Source organism: Girardinichthys multiradiatus, chromosome 22, assembly GCF_021462225.1.
Source record: "Girardinichthys multiradiatus isolate DD_20200921_A chromosome 22, DD_fGirMul_XY1, whole genome shotgun sequence".
Taxonomy (NCBI): domain Eukaryota; kingdom Metazoa; phylum Chordata; class Actinopteri; order Cyprinodontiformes; family Goodeidae; genus Girardinichthys; species Girardinichthys multiradiatus.
The window spans coordinates 12,997,258-13,023,122 of NC_061814.1; the positions used below are offsets into that span (position 1 = coordinate 12,997,258).

The 25,865-nt window shown below is 38.1% G+C and overlaps 1 protein-coding gene across 1 annotated transcript in view; it reads right to left on the reverse strand.

The window, feature by feature from the left end:
• Positions 1 to 24,654, reverse strand: part of ppp3r1a (protein phosphatase 3, regulatory subunit B, alpha a) — a 40,307-nt gene extending 15,653 nt beyond the window's left edge. The window contains exons 1-2 of the mRNA XM_047351746.1: positions 24,376 to 24,654; positions 11,175 to 11,214 (exon numbers count right to left, since the gene is read on the reverse strand). Of these exons, the coding sequence (XP_047207702.1) occupies positions 11,175 to 11,214; positions 24,376 to 24,378 (43 nt within the window). The 5' untranslated portion in view covers positions 24,379 to 24,654. The remainder of the gene's footprint in view (positions 1 to 11,174; positions 11,215 to 24,375) is intronic.
• Between the last annotated feature and the right edge of the window lie 1,211 nt (positions 24,655 to 25,865).

Below are 25,865 nucleotides of genomic sequence, written 5' to 3' on the forward strand. Positions count from 1 at the left end.
TGTTAATATATTCTTGTATTTTAAGAAATTGTGCACATTTATTCCATGTGTATGCAGAGTTTTGCTGTTCAGTAATGCCAGAGCTTGGCTCATCCCTTTCACTATTGTCCTAATAACACCGCCTTATTGGACTGGTATTCACAGGGCAACATTTAGACCAAATTATTATTTAATAAAATATTAATATTAAATAATATAATCATAATAATTACAAGACCAACAACCATCATGCAAAAAAAGACTTCTACACCTAATGAGAAGAACTAAAGCCTTTTACTAGACAACCAGAAAACTTAAAAAGTTGACTAGCAATTTCACAGAATAAAAATGTTCTGAAACAAGAATGATATATAAATGATACATGGACTGTAGATGCAGAATTGAATTCTGAAGTTGCTGTACTTTTAAACACGGGGGCTTCAAGAAATAAAAAAAATAAAAAACAAGAAAAAAAATACTGGGAACATCTGGTATAATAAATGTAAATAACAGTATTATAGGGATTACTTGGTACTCTGTTACTAATCTTTTTTTTGACAGCTGCAGCCCTGGCATATTCAGACTAATCAGAGTCTGTTTACAATTTCATGCTGAAAATACTTCCATGCATACATGTTTTTTTTTTTTTTGGCTGTAAAACCTGTTTTGTAAAAAATAGCACCTACAATAATCAAGACAGAGGATGATATGCAATCTGGGCATTAACATCTTCAACAGCAAGTCCATTAAATCACAAGTAATTGAACACAATAAACAGATTCCTTGGATATTTGGTGACCTTATTGTTCCACATGTGAACATCTTACCTCCAGAACTGAAACTGAACTGACATGAAACTTAAGATTTATCTGGATTAGTTTATCTATTTTGTGGTCAGGAATGATTGCTATTATCATATAGTATCATTGGGTCTCAATAAAGGCACCCGGGCAAACCAAACATGTTTGCACACAGCTCAATTCTTACGACTATGTACTTAATGTCACAGTAAACTGTTTGGTGGAAAAAAAGTCTTCACAATAAACTGTTTTATGTGTGAGACACCACTCTGAGCAACCAGTCACCAGGATGAACAGCGTCAATGCCACTTTCTGTGCCACATTGACAGGTGTATTCCTCTTCTTCGTCCCAAGTCTGGTTTAATGGCCATATATACCCGCTTCTTTTTCTTTTGTTATTCCATAACAAGGTAAATTAGCCATTCTTCCTCGTCCCGTGAAGCCATGGCAGAAAAATTTAAGAATAACTGGAAAGATTAAACAGATTAAGGCCATGGGATTCTGTAGCACCTCTTCAAACTTAGCTTGGCCAAGAAAGAGGTTCTAGAGTTGTGGAAGACCTCCTGTCTTGTTCTGGTACCAAATAAAACTCACCCATCAGTCCTCAATGACTATAGACCTGATGCCCTAACATCCCACATCATGAAGGTCCTAGAGAGACTCACGTTGGCTCACCTGAATAAGCAAACAAACTATCAGGACCTCCTTCAGTTTGCTTATCGTTGTGGAGTTGGAGTTGAAGATGCCATCATACACAAGCTTCAACAAACCCACCGTCATCTGGACAAAGCCAGCAGCACTGTGAGGATCATGTTCTTTGATTTCTCCAGTGCATTTAACACAATTCAACCTGATTTGCTTTGTCAGAGACTACCCAATACTTGACTGAAGGGTTGTGTGTCTAACCAGGTAGTCAGCAGCACAGGAGCATCTCTGGGGACTGTACTCTCACCATTCCTTTTCACTCTGTACACCTCAGACTTCCAGTACAAGAGAGGCTCCTGTCATCTGCAGAAATACTTGGGAGATTCTGCAGTCGTGGGGTGGATCGGAGATGGACAAGAAGATGGGTACAGGGAGCTGGTGGACCGCTTTGTGGCATGGTGTGGAAACAATCATCTCCTCTTGAACGTGAATAAAACAAAGGAGATGATTGTAGATTTTAAGAGAAACAGGAATAGGTCAAACACTATTTCCATCATGGAAGAAGAAGTGGAGGTGGTGCAGGAGTATAAATAACTCGGTGATCACCTGGACAACAGACTTAAGTGGAGATGGATTACAGAGCAGACTGTACTTCTTGAGAAAGCTTAGGTCCTTCGGTGTTTGCAGCAAGTAGCTGCATGTCTTCATGTCGACTGGGAGTAGCAGCATCAGAGCCAGGGACTTAAAAAAGCTCAACAAGCTAACAAAGAAGGCTGGCTCTGTTCTGAGGACTCCTCTTGAACCTCTGGAGATCATTGTACAAAGAAGGATTCATCATAAAATGAAGAACATTATGGAGAACTCTGAGCATCCTCTTAATGAGACTGTCCTACAACAACAGTCAGAGGTTTCTTCAGATCTGCTGCAAGGCAGACTGCTACAGGAGATCCTTCCTCCCCACAGCCATCAGGATCTATAACAGCCTCGGAAGAAACCTGCATAATATGAGCTACAACAACATTTGATTTTATCGCTGCTCACAGTATGCCCAATTCTGTGGGAGCCTTAAGTGTTTAAGCTTTTTTTTTTTTTATTGCATTTTAATTATTTTCTTACATATATGTAATGTTTTACATAAGCAAAATCCCAGCTACAGGAGATCAGTGCAAAAACGGTGTAGGTTTTAATGCTGAAGTGTACGGTAATAGTTCACACTTTGGAGTGGTCCCTACACAAATATACTAATGAATAAAAGTGACAAATATAGCAGAACTGTCTCATAGCTGCTGGCTAAGACAGAAAAACACTAGCATGTTTGATTCAACCACCTGATGCACTAATGCAAGTTCTTCCTGCCGTTCAACAAATGTTAACCCAAGTCTTTCTATTGTTCAGGTTAAAACTAAGGCTGCCCTCCTGCTCAATGCAACCAAAAATCTAAATATGTGGTGCAAGACATGTTATAAAAAACTGCCACAGCTACAAATAACTTCCAGTAAAAAAAAGGCTTAATTCTCTGAATTTTAGAGACAGATGTGTTCCTGAAAAGAAGTCTGATGAAAAGGTGACAGCTAGATGTGAGAGCCAGGAAATGTAGGAGATGTGCTGTGATTTTTTTTTCTGTCACAACACCTGCTCAAAAAAAAAACAAAAAACTGCAAAGCAGAGGGGGTTAAGAAGAATATGACTATCGTACTGAATACCTTTAATAGTATGCATTGGTGGTCTGCTGTCGCCTCTTTTCCTTGATTTTCACAGCGAAACAAGAGAGGCTTGACAAACAGATTTAATATGCAAAACAAACCCACTGTTGATCACGTACCTCCTACATAAACCTGAGGAGAGAGAAGACGGACGTGTTTTTAACCTCAGCGTCAGGTTTCACCCTTTAGCTATAGACAAGGGTGGCAGCATGGTGAAGCTGCAAAGTAAAATGCATAAGCTGTCAAATGCAGCTGTTGTCATTTAATTAAGATATCCTTTCTGTCCAGTATAACTTTAATGTAACACGATGCTTTGCATTATAGAATGTTTATAAAGTTTAATCTAATATAACACATGCTAGAATGATCCACTTAAAGCTGAGATTTCATTTAGTGCAGGAAGGAACGGGAAAGCTTTGCATCGTCAGAGCCTCCTCACACTGCCATGTTAATGAGAAGCTCTGAGGGACACCCGATGTAACTGTGAGATGATTATGATAATCTCATATAGTCTAACACACAGCGTAGACACACTCTTTCATAAATGCTGTATGCACCCACAACAGCGTTACTAGGCAACAGGAACCCATTAGCCCCCAAGGTAGCCCACATCCACACACAGATACACGCAGGCACAAACACACTGAAAAGGAACACTTAAACAATTGCTCAGGAGGGAAATGCATGAAAACCCATACATATGTAGATGCCATCAGCCTCTGAAGGTGGCACAGTCTGAAAAGTTTTTTATTTTTATTTTTTATGAATTACTGTAGAAGTGACAGTAACAGGGCTGAGGCCCCTGCGAGTCATCTGAAAATCTCTGAAAGAATGGCTGATCATTTACAACATGAATCAGCAAGATCAATGCCGGTCTTTCTCAACTGGCACACATCAACAACCTTTAGCGAAGCTTAACCGTGCAACAGCCAGCTAGCTGAGACCAATCGTTAAAAAGCAGAACAGCCAGGCGTGCAGTAAATCAGTGTCCACTTGCCGTGTTCGAGTAAATTATAAAAACCCAATGTTCCCAAAAGTGTCATTAATGATTGTGCCCTCCTAAGCATGCTAAGCCCTTGAACAGTTCACCCTGCACATTGATGGAGACATGTGACTCCATTAGCGCAGCTAACCTGAATCGAGATGAGTGTCGGAAATCGGAAGCCACATTAAAGTTGGTGTGTTACTGAAAATAACCGTGTTGCTGTATATTGCTTTCCAAGCATCCAAGATAAGGCATGGCGGTGGGTCAACATGCACAGCTCAGTAATTGCACAGGTTTGACACATGACACTGTGCCAATTAGTATAATGGAGCTGGATTGAATAAATGAGGGTGTAGTGGTCATACTGAAGGGGACAGATGGGATTCAACATAGACAATATATTTGTCCCGAGGTGCCAAGAAGTGTCCAGGTTAAGATTCCAGACTTAGGCTCCAAGATTGTTTTCACCACCTGTTTTAAACCAAAAATCATTACCTAATTAGGGTTATGTGTATGTTTCACAATTCATAAAAAACAATGCTGTAGATCGCTTCCCATTCAGCATTGCAATGACCTCTACTTATTTTTATCATCCGACCTAATATCAGCTAAAATAAAAATCTATAACATTAAGTTCCCTTAAATTTGGACTAAACTGTCAAACACCAAATGCATATTCTTTAAAGCACAGTTTCTCATCTGTGATACCTTATATTGTTTGTAGAAATTCACAAAAATAAGAATTTAGATGCTTTGTTTGTTATCTAAATTAGACCCAGTTTAAAAACCCCAGGTCCTCTTATAACTCTGATCTAAAAAGGAATTAGAGGCTGGAATAAGCTAAACAAGAGTGCATTCATCTGCAGGTTCTGTCAGTGAGTTGGCAATTAACCAGATGCAAGAGCTGTACAAAAAAAGTATAATCTTTATACAAATCTATGTTAAATATGCCACTCAAACACATTTTCACCATTTAGACAACATAATAAATATGCTGTATGAATCTTGTAGTAAATGAGATGCGCAAGGCATCCAGCAGTCTTTTTTTCAGTGTTACAATTACAATTATTGAAAAGCAAAAGCACCTTCACATTTAAGCTGCAAAAGACATTTGAAAATGTCAAACCTGTAATTATTTTGCATTTACTTTAGAAAATACTCATTGGAGGAAGGCAAAAACTTTTTATTTAAATGCTCATCTTAGATGATAATCCTGAAAGAAAAGTCTAAACGGGTTAAATTCTTTATGTCAATGATCAGAAACTGGCAATACATTTCATTTCATTGCATGTCTTAGTCCATACTAAGACTAGGTAGCCAATTTGGTTGAGGTTGAAACCTTCAATTTAACACACTTATGGTGATGTAAGTATATGCAAAAAAAAAAAACATTTTTGGCCACACCCTGCAGTTAAAACTCTTTTAAGGGTTAAAAATTCAAACCAAATGACCAGTTTGAGTTGGCTTAACAACGTTTGCACTGAACAGACCCTGGATTTCAGAATGAGGCCATTTCTGAGGCTAAATAAAGCAACTCACACACAAGCCTGACACACTAACTAAGTCTTATCTCATACAGGCTAGTAGTGACACAAGGCTGTATAACCTGGATTGTATACTACAGCTCCAGCACTTTGTGCATTAGGCAGATTGTGCCGTCTGCTCTGATAACATACAGTTTGCTTGCATAGACCGAGCTGAGGACACAGCAGGGCACAACATTGATGGTGTGTATTTATAGCTGTACAGTCATCAGAAAACCCCCGACCTACCCCTCCATCAGTGGCCCCACCCTCAGGGAAACCCCTAGCAACAAGGAACTCCAACAAGCTGCCCGCTGTTTATTTTTTATTTTGGGTGGCCGCAGCCCGAGCTGCAGTGCTTTCAGGCCTGCTGCTGCATTTCTTTCAGAGCACCGTGCATTCAGGGCCTGAGTGGGCATGCTTTTCAGCAAAGTGTGTGCTGAAAATGTGTGGAGGTGCATCTTTTATGCCAAAATATGCATGTTAATACCAGTAGGCTATTAAATTCTGCCAGTGATGGTACAGTACTGCGCTGCCAAAAACAGGGCTTCAAAGATTCTGCCTTTTTCACAATCAGTCAAATCGAGGTGATGCGCACAAAAAACAAAAACAAACATTCATGTTTATCTGGTGGACATCAATAAACAGAGCGGAGGGGACTGCGAACGAGAATTTACTGGTACAGTAACCTGCAGAAGAACAAATCTCTTTAACCAGCAGGCCAGCGATAATTTCTTCAGTCGGTGACTGCCTGTCCGAGACTTTGAGAAGTTGAACAGCTGTTCAGCCAGTCATGGGTTAGATAGCCAGCAGAAGACGGTAAAAAAAAAAAGAGAAAAGGGTAAGGATATCTAGGAAACATGATAGAAAGGCAGGAAAGTATCTTCTGAATCCAAAAAAATTATCTAGTACTGTCTAAATTGTTTAATGGACGTCTTCGTTACAAACCGTCTAACACTCTAAACCTACCCATTAGTACCCTATCAGGAAAACTCTAAAATTAAGGTATTTAGATTTTTCTACTTGCCTTTAAACAATTGGATTAAAGGCCCTTATAGCACATTTTAGAAAAAAAGAAATCACGGCACAGGACTATATAAGAATGGACCAAGACCAAAAAGATGAACTCGGAGAGAGAAGAACCAACATGATAATCAAAAATAAAACTTAGAAGCAGAAGTCTAAGGGCCTTGTTTAGTTAAGTGTACTGTCATGCATCACTTGAATCCACCTCCCCTCTCTGCGGCGGCCTAATCCAGGGGGATGCCTGGAAGGCCAGGCCGGCCAAGGTCCTGTCCCTCACTAAGTATGGACAAGCCAGAGTGTTGTTCTGTTCACAGCCCTGCTCACTTTACCAAAGCATATTACCTTCAAAAGGTTATTGTGTCCTTGTGCTGTGAAACAGTGAGTCTATTTCTTGACCATTTGGACATTCTGCTATGTTACAACCACAAACTTCATTGTATTTTATAGGGATTTAATGTGATGAACCAACACAAAGTACTGCATCAACGTGACGTGGAAGGAACATTTCAAATATGTGAAAAAAAAAAGTTGGGTGAATTTGCATTTAGTCATCCAACATTGGCAATGTTGGATGTAAGACTAGGCTTTGACTACACCATTCTTACACATTGATATGTTTGATTTAAACCTTCCTATTGTAGCTCTGGCTGTATGCTTTGTGTCACCGTCCTGTTTGAAGGCAAACCTTTACCCCATGTTCATGTCTTCTACAGCTGCTAACGGGTTTTCTTCGAGTATGAATCAGTCATCCGTTTTCCCATCAACTCTGACCAGTTTCCCCATCTCTACTGAAGAAAATCTTTTTCCACTTTATGATGCCACCATCATGGAAGGGGTTTCACCATGGGGGATGGTGATGTGCAGCCATTGTTTTCCACAATACAGTGTTCTATTTTTGCCTCATCTGACCTGATAACCACCTTCTGTATGCATTTGCTGCGTCCTCTACATCTGCAAACAGAACTTTAAAGAACTTTCTTTTTGCCACTCCTCCATAAAACGCCAGATTTGTGGAGTGCACAACTATTCTATCAACAGATTCACTCACCTGAGCTGCCAATCTGCACAGCTCCTCCAGAGCTATCATGGGCCATTTGGCTCGTGCTCTGAATAATGCTCTCATTGCCTATCCCTGCGTTTCCCCCTACAATTTTCCAAGATAAGGCCCCCTCTCCTGCCAACAGGACCGCCCGCAACCCCCAGAGAAAATCAAGACATGTAGTTAATTATTAAACGTCTGTACGCGGTACCAATTTACTGCTTGGTAGAAGAACCACATTGATTCCAACTTATGGCAGAGGAACATGTCTATTTAAGTCTTGATGTGAAGCTGTGTCAGACGCACACAAGAGGAGCAGGAACACAGAAACGTCAGCTGTCTCCTTGTATTGCTTTTTTTGTAGGAGCAGGGTGGACAGTCAAGTTAATATTCTTCTAATTTATTTTCTAAATAACACAGGAGAGCGCAGAGTGGAAGAGTGAAATCAACCAAGGTGGTGTGCCATACACTTTCTATTTTCAGATGATTGAGCAGTGCTTTCTGTGATGTTTAAAGCTTGGAAAGTTGCTGTATAGCCAAACCCTGCTTTCAGTTTCTCCAAAGGTTTACCTTTGAGCTTTCTGGTGCGTTGGTTGGCTTTTCATGTTCAGCCTGTTTTAAAAAAAAATATTCTGTAATATGTTTGAGCCCTTCACCTAAAAATGTACATAAAAAAGTGATATGATTACTTTTGAAAGGCATCTAAATCTATAACAGAATTGTGAGTACATAAGTTGGTGTTACACAAATTCTAAAGCTACAAAAAAAGACACAAAAAATATGAATTATTCAACTTAGTTGTCAAGTGTATTGATCCAAAACCATATTGTAAAAAACCTCTGCCTCCTACATACCTTTTAAAATTGTGGCACCAACTATCTCTGCAGCTATTGTCAAACCCCTTATGTAAAAACTGTAGATTGTGTAAATAAATGAAGGCAATCTATAGAGTGCCGCGGTCCACCTACACTACAGAGGGAGCAGTCAGTATCCCAGTGCTCATTAAACACATGCAGAAATTGTATGTCCAGTTGTAAAAAGTATGTTCTGCAGCACAAAGAGGAGGCAAGACTTTCGGAGGACATTATAACCAATACAGAGAAATAACAGATGTACCTAAATTATTCAACCCACACTGCAAGTTACATTTATTACCATAAATGTAACTTTGTTTAGGTGTTTGCAATGAACAAATTACCTTAGAAAATATACAATACCTAAATAAACCTAATAGAGGATTTTATCCATATTCAACACCAAATCCTACGTTTAATGATCCTACAGTCTTAAAAGTATTCAGCCCCGTGAACAGAAATCTCAATAAGGGCGCCACAACTACAAATGTAGGACTTCATAAATTGCTTGAGAAAGAGTGAATCAAATGCCTGAACGTTTCACTGTAACTTTTCACTGTTGTTAGAAATGTGGTCGAGAATTATTCAAAATGTTCAGAACAATTAACTTGCCAAAACAAGGAAAATGACTAAAACGGAAAGCGAAGTCCCTGAAAATCCCTGGAAGAGTTACCTGGATGTGGCAGAAAGAGGAAGACAGTAAGGCACGCACTAAACCCTGAAGGGCTCCATGCCTAAACTCCAAGGCGTACACCACTACTGCTCCAAGAAAAGTCATGTCCGACTATAAATAAATATACACCTCTAAATATAAATAAACCATAGAGGTTTTGGGATTCTGTTAAGTAGAGCAATGAATAAAAAAAATATAAAAAAATAAAACTTCTTGGGTCTTTAGATTAGTTGTATCTGCAGGAAGAATGAAGCTGGTGATGGCATGTGTTTGCTCTAATACTGGAAACCTGCAGCGTGTGAAAGGTAAGATGGATTCAGTCAGACCTGCACAATATTAGATAAATATAGTCTGTAATGTTATAGTTGAATACTACAATGGTAAAAAAGTAACCATAATTTCCATAATAACAAACACACCCCCCCACACTCTGACAGTTAGCCTCTCTGTGACCAAGAACAGCCCCAGGTCTGTGCAAAAAAAAATAAAAAAAATACACAGGGTCCATCCAAATGGCACCAACAATTTTATAGCCTCCCAAATATCGCGTCCATGTAGTCCATGACAAAAGGTGCATTGAAATTAAAATGCTGATTGGGATTCGATTGATTGTGCAGCTCTTGTTTCAATTAAAACAGCAGGAAATTTGGAAGAGCATGCAATGCCATCTGAGGAAGCCAAAGCTTAGGCGTCACTGAACATTTAAACAGGACGATGATCCCAGGCATACCTTAAAGTCCACCAAAGCTTTGCTTTAGAAGAAGTCCTGCAGGACACCAGAGCAGCCATCACAGGTCATCTGCTTTGAACTCTGTTAAAAATCTCAGCTGGGATTTGACAAAGACGCAAGCCCAAGAACATTGCTGAACAGGAGGCATGCTGATGACCTAGAACTAAAGATTCTGGCTGTGAAGGGGTTCAATAATTTTGAGACTGCAGTAGTCATTCAAAGTGGTATTTTGAATTTGGAAAACCCAAAATGTTAGTTGTGTTGAGCCATCTTAACTACTCTTGTTTAATTTATTCATTGCAAACTGCTGCTAGTTTGTATATGTTGCTAATAACAATTTGTGGTGCAACTCCAAATTCCTTCATCATTTGGTGGAGGGGGAAAAGGTCAAGCAACAAAAAAGAAATGTGTTCATTTTTCCTAGCTTTACTCAACCAACCCAGATATCATGTATGGTCCTCATCAAGATTTTTTCTACACTTAACAGGATGCCCAGTGGAAAATAAGGCTATGGTAACCTTTGTACTGGTTTTACAAATCATAAAAACGTTCCCCATCCCTCAAGACGAGCACAGATTGTATGAAAACAAAAAGAGTCAACAGAAAAGCAGAAGAACACCCTTCGCTTTAAACGTGGTAGCAAAATCTGGGGCCGTGATGACCAACAACAAAACAATATAATATTAGTTTGCGTGTTCTGCTGATGCTGAGAGAGCAGCAGAGTATCAGTCTGCTGTGTGAAGTTATGTAACAAGTGGAGTAGGCAAAGACAGGAAGGTTGGCTTCCATATCTACACAAAACAAATGATCTAACTGGGTGTAAAATGTCAGTATCTGTCATGTCCAACGGTGGTTGTGGTTTTTAAACAACCTTAATATTATGGAAATATTAACATCTATTGAATAACACAACTTTCAAATAAAACATGTTTAAAACTAAACTAATAAAATGCAACCGAAGTTAATCACAGTTATATAGAACATATAGATCATCACTGGTAATGCAATATTTACAGAGAACTGCAACAAATGTTAGCTCATTATTTAAATGCCATGCATTCAGGCTCAGTGTGTCTCTATTAAGTGACACGTGTTTAATGCACCATGAAAAGATCCAAGTTTTCAGACTGACCCAGAAAAATATCAATTTCTGGAATCTGGTCAATCAACTGTTCAGACAAAGCTCAAGACAATTGGATTAAGCAAAAAATACTTACAATGTGAGCACATCTCCAGGGGGTAACTGGCTTCATTTCCCTGGGAAATAAAGAATAAATAGAGTTAACCAAAAAAATACTGAATTTTAGGGTAAGATTTTATGCTTTCAACCTAACGATCTGTACATTTCTGTCCCTCACATTAAACTTTGTCAGGTAATGCTCTTTACTCTGAGTGTTCAAACAGCGAAAACCTCTCATCTTATTTAGGTGGTCACACTGGTTGATGAGGAAGCAACCGAATGCACGGCTGATTTTACAGTTCATTTATACCATGCAAGACAAACAGAACATTTGTTGCATAGCAATGACTGAAGAACAGTTTGTTGATATAATTTCCTGTTTAACAAAAAAAATAAATAAAGACAGGCTATATTTTCACCTACATTGAAAATATTTGGGACTGTTAAAGACTTTATAATAGGGTACAAACTAAAGTCCAGGAATGGACAGCAGTGCTTTCGCAGCTTAGATGGATGAGAATTTATAGTCAAAACGTCTTTCTTCATTTTCAGTTAGTTTGTTCTTGGTCTAATTAGGTTCCCAAGAATATTTATGCCTTCACTTCATTGTTAGAACCAATGAAACATAAAAATCTAACCTGACCGGAAAGCTTAATTTGAAATTACCATCAACATACCTTAAAGACATTAATGTTACAGTCTTGAATTTTTAGCCATTCAAAGCAAGAACTTTGAGCTCTACTTTTTAAGCACTGAATCATTTCTGCCATTTTTGTGCAACAATCCACTTTTTTCTGCATGCAAACTTTTAATTTTGGGGCAAATTTGTTTTAAAAAAATGACACAGTATGTTTTGCAAATGAGGTTTATTGCTCAATTATATATCGTTAGAGTTGTGGAGCTTAAAGTCTTTAAGTAAAGTCAAGTCTAGTCTATTTTTATAGCAATCATTGCTGAATTCACACAGGTGTTGTAAGGTGTTGGCACTGCAAAAACAAAACATCTTGTTGCATGATGCATCTTTTGAAATGGTGTAGATTAATCGTGTACACACACACACACAAAGTGCTTTTAAAACATTTTATTGAAAACACAGCTACTGGCTGAAAAACAGAACGTGGATTCATTTGAATAGCAAACATGCCTTTTATAAGAGTAGCACCAACAGGTCAGATGGCCTATGAGTATACAAATAATGTAGTACTTTACTTTAGTGGCATTTCTTTATTTCGAATAATTTAATATGTGACTTAACATAAATCCTAAAGATGTTACACCAAGGTCCATGTGCCAAATTAATGCACTGTGCCTGTGTTGCATTTAATTCATGTTATTTATGTAATAATGCTAAATAACTGCCACGTGTTCTAGCATATTTTGCATACAAGAGAAAAGCTCCTGAGTTTTAATAGCTTCAAATATTCATATTACCTTTATGCTGGCACTTAAAACAAACTTTCCAAGACTACGTTCTGTCAAAAGATATGTGCTGATTCTCAAATAGTCATTAAAGTGCACAAACGCAAATAAATCTACATGACTGTCATTTTGTTAAGCAAGTGGCTGTTTTGCCATCAACATCAGGAAGTAATGCAACTTGAACACCACAATCATCACTGTGTTGTTTTACAACAAGTTTGTTTTGTTTATGCCATGATGATTTATAATTTATCTAAAGCAGAAACTGGGACCAGACAGAAACTGGACTTTGATGACAGGCAACTACCGAACCACACCGAGCTGTTGAATTGTTCTAAAACTTAAAAAGGGATATATTTGGACATGCAATCAGAGGAAGATATTGAAAACGTTAACTGTAACTGTTGATCCTGTATTGAGAAGATTGTTTAAAAAAATATATATAACTAAAAATTGTCAACAGTCCCGAATAACAAGGATGTTTGTAAGATGGATACAGGCCGGCCACTGATGGTATCTCTGAGAGAAAGATCTGCAGATAAGAATTTGGATTTTCATAACAAAAGGTTAGTTGTTGTGCTGGGGGGCGAAGATCATTCCACCCTTTTGCATGTTGCACTTTTACAGCGCTAGTGTTTTCCAACCTCATCTTTCTGGGTACGTTAAAGGCCTCTGCTACAAGAAGTTTCATATCAACCATGCATATTACCCGTTTCGTATGCTCTTTTGACAACCAATGATTTAAATTGTTTTTTGTTTTTTTTTGTTCTTTCTCAGTCTACTGTGAAGATATATGGTTATGGGACCTAAATAATTTCTTCCTCCTCAGTTATTTTGACTTAATCAGAGATCATATTCTCTCATAGTTCCTAGAAGCGAACAGGCCGACTCAGAGAGCCACAATCAACAGAACTGGGAGTAAATATGAAAGCTTGAGAAAAAGAAATGGGTGAGACAAGTAGTCCTATGATTTTTTTTTATCTCAAATATTCATCAAAATACAAATAGAAATGGTCACAAAATGAAAGTAAGAGGATAAAATGGTTATGGCTGGGTATAGACTGATGGTACAAACTGATCCAGACAGTGTTCTGACAATTTTAAGTCGCATTAATTACCATTAATTCATGGGGGAATGACACAAATTAATTACAAAAATGTGTTTTTCTAGTTTAATGCATTTAAAAAATATACAGAAATAATTACTTTGTATTTGACAATGTTTATGAAAGGTTGGCTGATCTATGGGCCTCAAATAATTACAAGCAATTTATTGATAATCTTATTATTTCCAATTTACCACATTTAAGCCAAATGTAATAAAAAGCTACAAATGAAGTCTATTCAATTCAGATTTTAATTTTAATTTCCTTCATGCTGTTTTCAATATATTACCCTAATACTATTCTAGAGTATTGTTTTTTTTTTTTCAAAGCGATTATACTGTACCAATCTGTAAGGAGCAAAACAGAGGCTCTCTAAAGAAACAATTCCTTTGTGTGATACTGGCTTCTGTTCAACGTTCACATCAGCATCCCATTTCATCCAACACTGCAGTGTCACCTAAGGTGGTCAGGTTGGTGGCAGAGTGAGGCTGAACATTTTTGCAGGAGCCAATAAGAAGAGCCTTTTCCAAAGTGGTGGGATTGATGGGATACCTTTCCTGAAGCCAAGTGAGAGAACCCCCATGCCGGCGAGCAATCGATTGCTCCTTTAAGGAATGCCAAATTGAATTTCTATTGGCAAATGTGCAGCAAGGTTTCTTTCAGCCAGGTCCAAAGAAGGACAGCAGCTCCTGATTCCAGGGAAACAGTCTTTTGAGCAGAGTTCAATTTCAAAAATTGTTTCAAATAAATATCTTTAATACAAAAAGAACAGGTAAAGGCAACAATTTCATCCAGATCTAACAGAAGCAGATCCATGATCAAGTAAAGGTTGAATCAATATAAGTGCAAATAAAGCTAATATCAACAAAAAATAAATACCAAAATGAACTGTTCTGTGACAGATCAGGTCTAAAAGGGCCAGCTATGTCGTATTGGTTCTTCTTGGTGCTGCAACAAAGAGGAAGGCTTGCCACACAGAAGTTGTGGTATTTTAAGAGCAACGAGGAGAAAGAGGTGACATAGGATTAACCAGCACCTTAGCATTTGACACCCTATCGGGATAGCGGAGTCAGCCACTAGTGCACAGATCAGTGGTTGACATGTATACGGGTTTCCTCTGTGAAACAACTTCATGCTGGCTGGGCACAGCCAGTTCAAGAGTTCCGGAGTAGCACGACGTGTGCCACACAGCACCACTAGTATCACATTTGGGTGTCTTTTTGTTCTCGCTGCCCTGTTATAGTGACAATGTGATGATTTATTGACCTCAACATAGAAAGGTCCTTATGTTTTTCCTCTGCTGTGGAGCTCAGTAAGCTAAAATATGCCATGCTGTGAAATACAACATCTCAGTTTTGACAACACATATCAACATCTCAAGCTTTTGTGGACTTAAGTCATTTGATTTTACTTTTTTTTAATTATTTACAAATCGGAGCTCTCATCACAAATTAAAGTCAAGAGAATTTAGTAAAAAAAAAAAAACTAGGTCAGTGTTTTTTGCAAGGACAAATAATGAACTCTTACAATGCAAGAGCACAATGCACCAAGAGTGATTCATTATGCACCCTCATGTAATTTTAAAACTTTAATTATAACCCTAAAAACACAGAGGTTAAATGAGCTTTGATTATCTTTGCTCCTAACTACACCCCAGACGTTCATTCTTGTTTAAGAGTCAACTGCAGGGTCTCTGCAGGTGAAGAGACTTAGGGCAAAGGAGATTTGGTTTGAGGGATTACGGGTTTATTGACCAAGGTGTTTGTTCTTTTCTGTGGCCATCAAGGAGTAACTCTTCTTTACTTCTTACTCTGTCTTCATGTACCACCCCCCCTCCATGTATGTGATGCACAGATGGAATAAGTTCTTTCTTGCATACAGAGGACAGAGGCAGAAAGAGATGGACTCATCCAGGCGCGTAGTTAGAGCTGGGCTTCCGGGGCGTTAGCAGGGCTGTATGTATCTATTTGACAGAAAATCCAAAATAAATTGAACTTGGTTCAGGTAAATTATTCACATAAACTACAAACATACCCAGGCGCGTAGTTAGACCTGGGCTTCCGCCCCGAATGTTTCCTAAACAGCCCCGGACTTCTTGATAGAAGAAATTTAGAAGTATTAAAAAGATGCAGCCACAAAATGGTGTTGGACTTCACATTTTGATTTAAAAACTGATTTTTTCAACTGTGTTCCATATAATCACGTCCCGCTCCACTTAACCTGACAATGAGTTAAAAGGAGAAGACAAAAAATACTTATTTGCGCACTACGCGCACAGCCATTCTGGAGAAGTCCAGAACAGCAGTTCACTCCAGGTCGACCTGCCTTCTTCATTACCAGAAAAGTAACACTGAGCGGCTCGAACAGGTTCATTTCAGAGCAACCGCAGGGACAACCGAAGAGTGGGAGCCTGGTGGGTGTGTGTTCAAGAAAAGGTGGAAGCAGAGCAGTATAACTCAGATGAAGATAGCGGTAAAACCTGAATGCTGACTTGGAATGGGCTAATTGTAAGTTACAGATAATCACTGATTCACCCAGCAAGACATGAGGTGGAGGTTCACTCTAAAGAGCATCTTCAGGGTCATGATGAGGAACTTTCACCTGAGCTACAGGTGAAGTTAAATGATCTGTCTGTGATAGAAAACAGCAGCTACCTTCTCTGTGAGCTTCTAGCAGGATTTGCATCATAATGTGAAAATATCTGGTCCTTTACTTCAAAATAAAAGCATTTAATCCTAACGTAGCTGAACACATTAAAGGTCCTTCAGATCAACACATTGATCTCATGGCTGCAGCAAGTCTTATAGTCCAGTTCTACATGTAGACAGAAAAAAGTGTTGCTCAATAAACCAGGAAAATATCTCCTGGTTCCAGTAAGACGTAGTAGAAATGTAAAGGTAAGCCTCCCTGTTATCTTTCATATCTTCTGTGCTGATTCTAAACATACAGCTCTGGGTTTAAAGATGCAGCACAATTAAGAAATAAATCATTGCAATTAATCACAGGTTGATTAGTTAACTATTTTATATTTCTGAATTACACATGTAATATTATAAAAACTAAACTCATTAAACAAGGATACAGTTTTACTGAAGGCGAGACATACATACCATATGAATACAATTATTAATAACTATAATATTAGTACTGATAAGGTCCAGGATGAGGCTCTATGCTCTATTTTAAACACCACAACTTAACACCGTTTCCTCTCAAAGTGTTTAATAGAAAGAACTGCACTAATGTCTCACATGCAGAACAAAAGACTGGGTTGTAAAATGTTTCTATTATTTTTGGCAGGACAAATTTCTTCAGAAGTGGAATGAAACGGCTGAAAAGATGGCGATAAAAGAGAACAGGTTCATAAAAGAAGGAACAATTTTAATAAAATGTTTCAAAAGCTCTTGGCATAATAGCATAAATGTCTAAGATTTAGGAAAATCAACTTTATATCACTTTCCTTTTTTTGAAATATAAGAATAAAGACAATGGAGCCTCAGGAGTGGAACACTTTGATGAGAATGTAACGTTTAAAAAAGGTAATTTATGTAGATAACAAAAGAAGCACATTTATCTGGCCCAAAGAAAACATCTCTGAGTTTAAGAAAAACTTTTGTCAGCAAAAATTCAGATTAAGTTCTTTTCTAAATACCTCAAAATGTGTCATTATTTGCTTCAGCAAAATGGTTTTTCATCAGGCCTGAACTCTGTTTCTCCTTGTCCTTCATTCAGCTTCTAACAAAAATTAAAAGTAAATTTATTGCAAACCCTTTTTGTTTGATTCACAATAATTTACATTCAGTCTAAAACCAGCCGAGACAGAGAACTGGTACAATATGTCCTCTATTATTTTAATTTTAAATTACCTATAAATTGTCTTATTGAAATCCAAATATTTTGGATTTGGGCTAAAGCCCCCAATGACCCTAAAAACGCCCCAGGACTCATCAATAATGCATGCTTCATTCAAAATCAATTAGGCCACAGCACACAAAACACATTTTGCATAATGAAGAGTCTTGCAAAGTGGCTGGTTCAGTCGCAACACTGCAGCCGACCCAAAAACCCAGCTAATTATAGACCTGCAGGACTCGTAACATGAAAGACTATTACAGTGCGGCTGCAGAGCTGGAGTACTTTCCTGAACCTTTGTGTTCTCCTCTTTTTTTTTTTTTTTTAAGAAAATATAATAGGAAATCAAATGGCTGAAAATAAATACCTGACTAGCAGCACGTAACTATCTTTTTAATTCTTTGTACTATAAAGAAGATGAAATATTGGTCATGAAATATTGCAAATTGACTCCAAGATATTAAAATTATTTTTTACCAGAATGGGGTCCCTGTAAAATAAACCACAATACATCCAAAATGATCTGTCAATCCAGAACAAAAACTTCAAAAGACACTAAATCTTATATCAGGCCAATTGAATGCATCGACCAATCAATCCCAGCATCCTGAACAGAAATTAAACTCTTTAAATCGGAATTCCTGATCCCCAAAATGACTTGGAGGGAGCCGATTGTTTTACAAAAACATTAAACAAGAGAAAATAAGCTATAGGAAGACATTCCGAGTTTAGACTGCAAACATCAATGCCAAAACAAACTGGCAGTACACAGTGACCATTTCATAATTCTTAAATTGGTTTTCTTAACAAAACAAATCTTGTCTAAAATACTGCAGTAAATATGGATATTATCGCTCTTTGCTGAAAAGCTGGAGTGCCAAGCACAAAAGACTTTATTGAACACTGTAGCAGGCAAATTAACAGAGTAATAAACACTAGGAGAAAGGCATCCATCACTCTCCCAACCCAAGCTGTGGTGGTGGTCTGTTGTTTTTAATGCTATATATGAAGCAATAAGACACACTGATGAAGTCCGTAACCCATGTCCTGCATAGAGTCTGAGTGATGCTTCATTTACCTTAAGTGTGGTAGGGTTGTCACAATAAGAACATTTTGAACCCGATACAGAGACTAAGTAAAATACTCTATACCATTTTTGATACCGCAACATCAGAACTGGGACCTTTTGAGTATTTTAATTTCCTTAATTAGGGCAAAACCAATAAGTAGGGGATAATTCAGTCCTTTAGAGAAACATATCATTTAAAAGGGTCACTTCCCTGTTTGGCAATACAGTAGACAAGGTTCCATTTAGTATAAGTGTTCTTATCCTTTATTGAAGAATGTACCTTTGATTTAGTTGTGCAATTAGAATTTCTCACTTTGCACTTCCATTTGATGTTGATATAAATACATGTTACTACTGAGGAAAAAAAAAAAAGAATCCTTGCATACTAAAATGAATTGTTTCAAAACAAACATGGATCTGATGCATACAAATCATTTTATACAGTGTAAACAAGGACCTGGTTCAAGCAAATGTATTCACCAGCAGCCCTGTATTATTTCTCTCTTTCTGCTCATTTTGTATTATATTTTCTTCAGTGATCAACTACAACAGCAGGGTAGGTTGCTACAGGCAACCTAAACATTTAATATATCTAAATATTTGCCAAACTTATTTAGAAATAGTAAAATACAATAATAAAAAAAAACTTTAAACTAAGTTAAAAAACATTGTTACCAATTGCATTTAGTTCAAAATAAAACTAGTTGTAAAATAATAAAAAATAAAAAAACAATTATAAAAAGGGAAAAAAGATTTAAAAGAAAACTTAAAAGCCACAAATCAAAAGGCTGTTGTAGCAGGATGCTCAAACTCAACCTTCTGTCTTTGTACACAATTACATACTGTAGACCTTAATATGTTAGTATGTATTTTTGCTGTCTGTTTTCTACTGAATATGCAAATAATATCTGACTTGAAAGCCACAACATCTGTGATCTGAAAAAGATGAATTTGTCGAGAACTTTCTCCCATCTTTTCTGGCTTACTCCTCTAGACCAGGGATAACAGAACTAAACACCACCCCCACACAAACGGGTCTGAGAATACCGAGCTAACCCTTAAAGGAGGGCTTTATGATAAACATGCTGAACCCATTAAGAGTCACAGAAAGCAGGGCTCTGTTTTCCATTAAATACTAAGTTACTTTTACCTTTTTTCCCTTATATGGCTAAAAAACCCAGACTAACTAGCAGCTGAATATTATAGTTATTAGACTGTCTGAATAAATGTTGAATCTCACAGGTTAACCCTGCATTGTCTTTTTACAAAGTTCAGTTTCTGATCTTGACATGCGTTATTGCCAGGATGGGTGTTCTTTCAGCTATACCGTCTCTTCTCACCGTTAGTGGACGCATGTGTGATTTTTCTGTGTGTACGTTGAAGAACTGCACCACCTTTAGGAGCTCCAGCAGGGCTAATCCTCTCAGCCATTTCCTACACTGACTCAGGCCTTTCTACAAAGGTTTTAAAGACCTCAAAATATTCTGTAAACCAAACAATGTCAGAACCTTATTACTAGCTTCCTCTGTGAAGTCACGGATAAGACTGTCGGAGACAAAATAAGACTTGGTGTCTTACCAGGGACTCAGGGTTTAGATGAGAAGCATCATTAGTGGAAGGCAACAATAACACTTGGATACTTTAGCACAATCAGAGCTACTTATTCTGTAAAAAAATAAAACAATTTAAAAAAAAGATCCTTTTTAATTCCAGCCAAGTTGGGGATTGTGTCTGTTTACTCAAAAATATAGCAAAGTTACAGGGTTTTGCATAATCAAGCAGAGCCTCCATGTAGGTTACTGCTATCCACACAGTAAATAGATTATTAAAATGTTATTAGACAGGGACCTTACATTTCTCCTCTATTAGTAGTGTTACTGTGTGATTTTTTTAAACATAATATCCATAAGAAGGTATGTCAGATTAAAGAAAGTGTTTATACAGTAGTTATTCATCTCATTTTAGTCTTACTTATGTATTGTTTATATTTTACATCCTAATAGAAGCAACACATTTAGCAGGAAATGAACAATAAATGGTATCATTTTGCTTGAAGAGGTTGTTTAAGTCGTGTCATGCAAGGAAAGCTAAAGATGCCCATCAAACTCCCATAAATTCTGCTTCTGGACAGCTGTAAGAACATTTTTATATCCAGTCCTATTTCTAAAACATTTTACAGTAGAGCTGAACTTTTTTTTTTTTTTTTTCCACACATCAACAACACATCCTCCTGAAACCAGACACAAAGACAGGCTGGCCTCAACAAACCCCTTAAACGGTGCTTGAATTATTCGTTGCGCACGAACCCTGGAAGAGCAGACAACTAGATGTTTACTGATGGAATTATGTAGGGTTTTAGCCAATGCCAGAGACTGCTGGTCCCAGCCCTGAAGACTGCAGAGACGGAGTGACCAGCAAGGAGAAATAAATCCAGATCCAGTGGGCTGATTGGAGGTGCCGTGTGGATCACATAGTGTTGATCATTACTTGTGCTGGAGCTTCTCTGTGGCTTTCATCTCTTTAACATTAGCTACAGTTAAATCCGTATGTGGGTGGTGCTTGAATGCCAGGCAGCATATGGTCCCCTGAGCATCAGATCATTCCACTACATGCTTAAGCAACTGCAAGTTCCTATCCTCAATCTGGATATATTAGCTGGCACTACTTGATGATGACAGGAAAAATTAATGATTTTATCTGGATCTAACCAAGTAAACGTAAAAATGAATTTAGCATCTGTATAAACTCGATGATTTAGATCGTTTTTATACAAAATCTAGAAAGTTTCATAGTAAATGTAAAACTGTCCATGCTATGACTCTGTCAACATATTTTCCCTTTTAAATTCAGTGGAGGTACTGCTGATTTGGTTTCAACCACAATGATAAGCTATCTGCGCCTTTGTGCAACAGGAATCCACCCCAAGATTTTATATTCGGTGTTTCATTGATGTTAATCAAGAAAAGAAGAGAAGGAGAAAAAAAATCCTCAGCATTTTTCTCATGAACATCAATGATCTCTCTACAGAGCAGAGCAGGGCTGATCAGTATTGGTAAAACATGCAATTACAATATAGTTCAATATATGATAACCATATAAGTTGCAATTAACCCATATTTTCCTCAGTCTTCCTTATGTTTTCCAACAATGTGTCATCTCCACCATTGTCCTAGAGCTTAAGCATATTAGACATTAAAGTCTATACCAGTGTGGGGGTGTAAGGGCAGGTAAAGTCCACCTACTTGCATGTGAAATGCATGTAACTTGAAAAAAAGTAGATCTTGATATTTGACACTGCAATGACAACTATGATCCAATATATATTGAGCAGCTCTTGTTGCCAAGAAGGCCTGCTCATCTTCTTCTCATGGTAAAACAGTTTCACATCTACCATCTGACTGTGGTCTGGTGTAGACCACGTTTTAGAGATGGTTTTCCAACCATATTCAGCCACGCAAGGAATACCAATTCCTCATATGCTGAGCCTTTCCTTTTTTGTGCAAAGACACATTCATAAGTATGACCCACCCATTCTTTTTCTTTAATGTCTTATTTATTTATACAACTGGACGATGTTTCAATATTTATTCTGCTGAAGACATAGCTCATCATCTATTGGTTGTTGCGTAGCTGGCTTGTTTTTATTATCTATTGAAATGATGTGTGAAAACCTGAGAAAGAAAATGCTGAAGCCTTTGCAAACCTTAAATTTTATGCATATAACAAGAGTTTCCTTAATAGTTCTTAGTAAGATCATTACATTAAAAACATTTACCAACCAAAGACGTCTCATCCATGTTTACACTCAGCAATCAAACATTGTGCAATCAGCATGTAACAAAATCTCACTGATTTTTGTTATGCATCACATGTTGCCCCTTAAGATTCAGAGCTTTGTGCTGAAGTTAGGTTGAACCATAAACAGCTTTTTTAATTCAAAAGGTGACAACTAACCTATCATCATTACCTAGAAAACAGTACAAAACCCAGCATTGAGAACTACAATGCACTACAGGAAGTTGGTAGGACAGTTTTATCTTCAATATCAGCCAGCAAGTTAAATGCAATCTGTCCAAAACAGAGCTCTTCTTCTACGGTAGCACTACTTCAATGTGTGAGCACCTACAAAAGCACCTTGGACGCATGTGCCACCTCAGGACAGGTGTATTTCCAACAGAGTGAGCCCAGATTTTCTGCATTTTCTCTCGTGCCGAGACAGAACAGATCATGGACTTTGGCCATGGATAGTTTCTTTAGAAGCGGTGAAAACACAAAGCTGAACAAGGTCAAAGTCGATTGGTCAGAAGAGTCTTAAAATATTACAGAGTTAAATGTTGCTTACTGAAACCATTTCAGTTATACTGGCTAATACATTAGCAACAACAGCAAACCAATGAGCCAGCACTGAAGTTGTCATCTAATTCAGCACTTGACAAAATGACAATTTCACTGTTTTAAGAACCTAGACTACACTTTTGGACTCCTTTGGTTTAAAATACTTAAACTGCTCAAACCTAAACTAAATATTTTACACTAAACATATAATAGTTTCTGATTTCTGAAACGTTTGATCTATGTGTGCTAAAACAAAAGTGTTTGGTGTTATATAATCTGGTTAAACTTCAGTATTTTTGCAGCTTCGATGTTTGACCCCATCTAAGATGGTCTACAAGCCAGAGAAAAAACTGAATTCATCTTTCTTTTATTTAGAAAAAAAGAACTGTGATGAGAATAATTCAGTTCAAATTTTACTTCAGAATTGAACTCTTCCCTAATAAATGAAGAATTTTCAAAATATATCGACTTATGCACAAAAGCCTGCGTCCCTGACATTAATCGATTTGCTATGACTTATCATTTTTTTTTTAAAGTGCATAGAAGCATTTTAATACGTTTATAGACTGAAACATTGTGAGTTTCTAACCATTTTTAAAATACCAACCAGCTAATTTAGCCGTTTTTACTACAAAGTCAATGTCGCTTTTTTTTTTTTTTTTTTTTTTGTACTTTACTCAACGCTTGTGAGTTTGCCATTTGTGTTTCTATGTTGTGCAGATAAATAGCATTTTTTATGGTTAAAAGTTCATTATGTTTAGGGTTATAATGCATTTAAAGATGTTTGTACATGTGCTCAGATATGCAGATTGATTGCCTGACGGTTACTACAGGCGGTGTGTGGCAGTGTAGCAATCCTATGGCCTGCTATGTCAGCTTCCCTAAAAATCGTTGTAAATTGATTGTAAAAAAAAAAAAAAAAAAAAGCCTCAACGTATTAGTTAGCATATGCTATATCATAATATAATGCAGCAACTTCATACACAACGTCAAACTTCCTATATGGAAATAAATATCGCTTTTATTTAATGCAGAGCTGAAACACTTCATGAGTAGTCGGTGCATTTTTCTGGTCGCTGGGTAAAAATGTGCCACAATTAACCGCCAACCCAGACCTGATAAGCGTGCATTTTTGTCACTAAAACTAATTTGCGAGGCCCTGCTTGCTAATAAGAGTGTGGGCTATGTCGAGAAGGGATGAGAAATATCTGGGCCACAAGCTGCAGGCTACTGTCAGCACAGCCCTGGGGTATTGGAGCCAAAGTAGGGAAGAAAAGCGTTTCCTCCTCGCCAAAGCTCGACGTCTCTCGACCATTCACTCAAAGCGAAACACTCATGGCGGAAAAGAAGCTGTGAAAACGCCACATTATTCGACATATTAGCCCACAGGCCCGCCAACTGGTGTGTTTACCAGTCGGCGGAGGCTGAAAATAGGAGCCGTTGCTTCTGCTGCTTACCATCTTGCGGGTCGATGATGAAATTCAGGCGATGTGAACGGAAAAGAGGTGAAACAGGAAGAGTCAGCGGGCCGCCGAGCTGAGGGGAACGATACAAAAAAACAACACGACAGTAGTGCCTCTTCTGAGGTCTGGTCCTGGATTTGTACCCAGCTTTCAGACTCTCCTCGCCGTCTCTCCGTTACCGAGGCTTTCACTGCAGTGGCGAAGGGAGTGAGAGCCGCTGGGAGGGGACAGTAAGCGGAGGAGGAGGTTCGGTTTGACAAGCAGGCGGTGGCGGAGGGGCGGAGGGAGACTGCCAAGGGGGGAGGTGCGGCAGTACTGTACATCCGGGTACTACAAGCTGCATGTTTTTTTCTTTATCGTAGACGTTAAATACGTAGACGCCACTTTGATATGGAAGCAAATCGTTACCATATTTCAAATGAAAAAGCATTTTCAGAAATGCTTTTTCATTTTAAGAATGTGGCTGCATTGTTTGACTCATAAATGAAATTAGTAATCAATCATCCTATTTGCATTTGCATTTTCTTCTTCAAGACTGCTCATTCCTTCACTAAATTAAAATGAAAAAGACATTTGAAATTTATTTTTTAAAATGTACCCCAGCAAATAGATACCAGAATTCAATTTGAAATGTAAAATTTGAAAATGAAAAAGCATTTCCAGAAATGCTTTTTCATTTTAAGAATGTGGCTGCGTTATTTGACCCATAAATAAAATTAGTAATCAATCATCCTATTTGCATTTGCATTTTCTTCTTCATGACTGCACATTTTATGCCATAATCAAAAAGAAAACAAAGCAGACATTGCTTTTTCGTTTTTGTGGTCTGCCCGCAAAGTACTGCCCAGAACTCGAAAACGAAAAAGCATTCCGAGCTGCGGGCGCAGAAGAGTGACGTCAGCAGCCGCTCTTCCTCAGCTCCCTGCTGACCGAGCTGCCCATCTTGTTCGGTGGGAGGCGCTGTGCACGTCTGCAGTGCATTACATTGCAAACCTGCCGAGAAATTGGTTGAATTGCAGCAGGGCCGAGCTCAATTTGTGGCAGTGGCAGGCAGAACTGGTAGTTCCGCCACAGCTCCACAGTTCCGGTGGCAGCTTCGGTGGCAGGCTCTGCCACAGCCTGCCACCGAAGCTGCCACCGGAACTGCCACAGCTTGCCGCACGGTGGCACGGGATTCCGCGAGGATGCCAGAAGGTGGCAGACCGGCCGTAAAAGCTTGCCAATGCGGTTGCCGCTGTTTTTGTAGAAGCTGATGCTGATTATCGGCAAATGGGATGTCATTATTGTTATAGCCTGTTACCTTTAAATAATGATTTCATTATTGATTATTATTTAATAAACAGCTTTAGACCCATAACATAAGGTGATTGTATTTACTTGACATGGAAAATAAATAACACTATCTGTATGTGTGACGTGCTGAAAGGATGACGAAGATTTATTGCACAAACAGCCGGTTTATTATAGAGCATGAGCGGCTATTC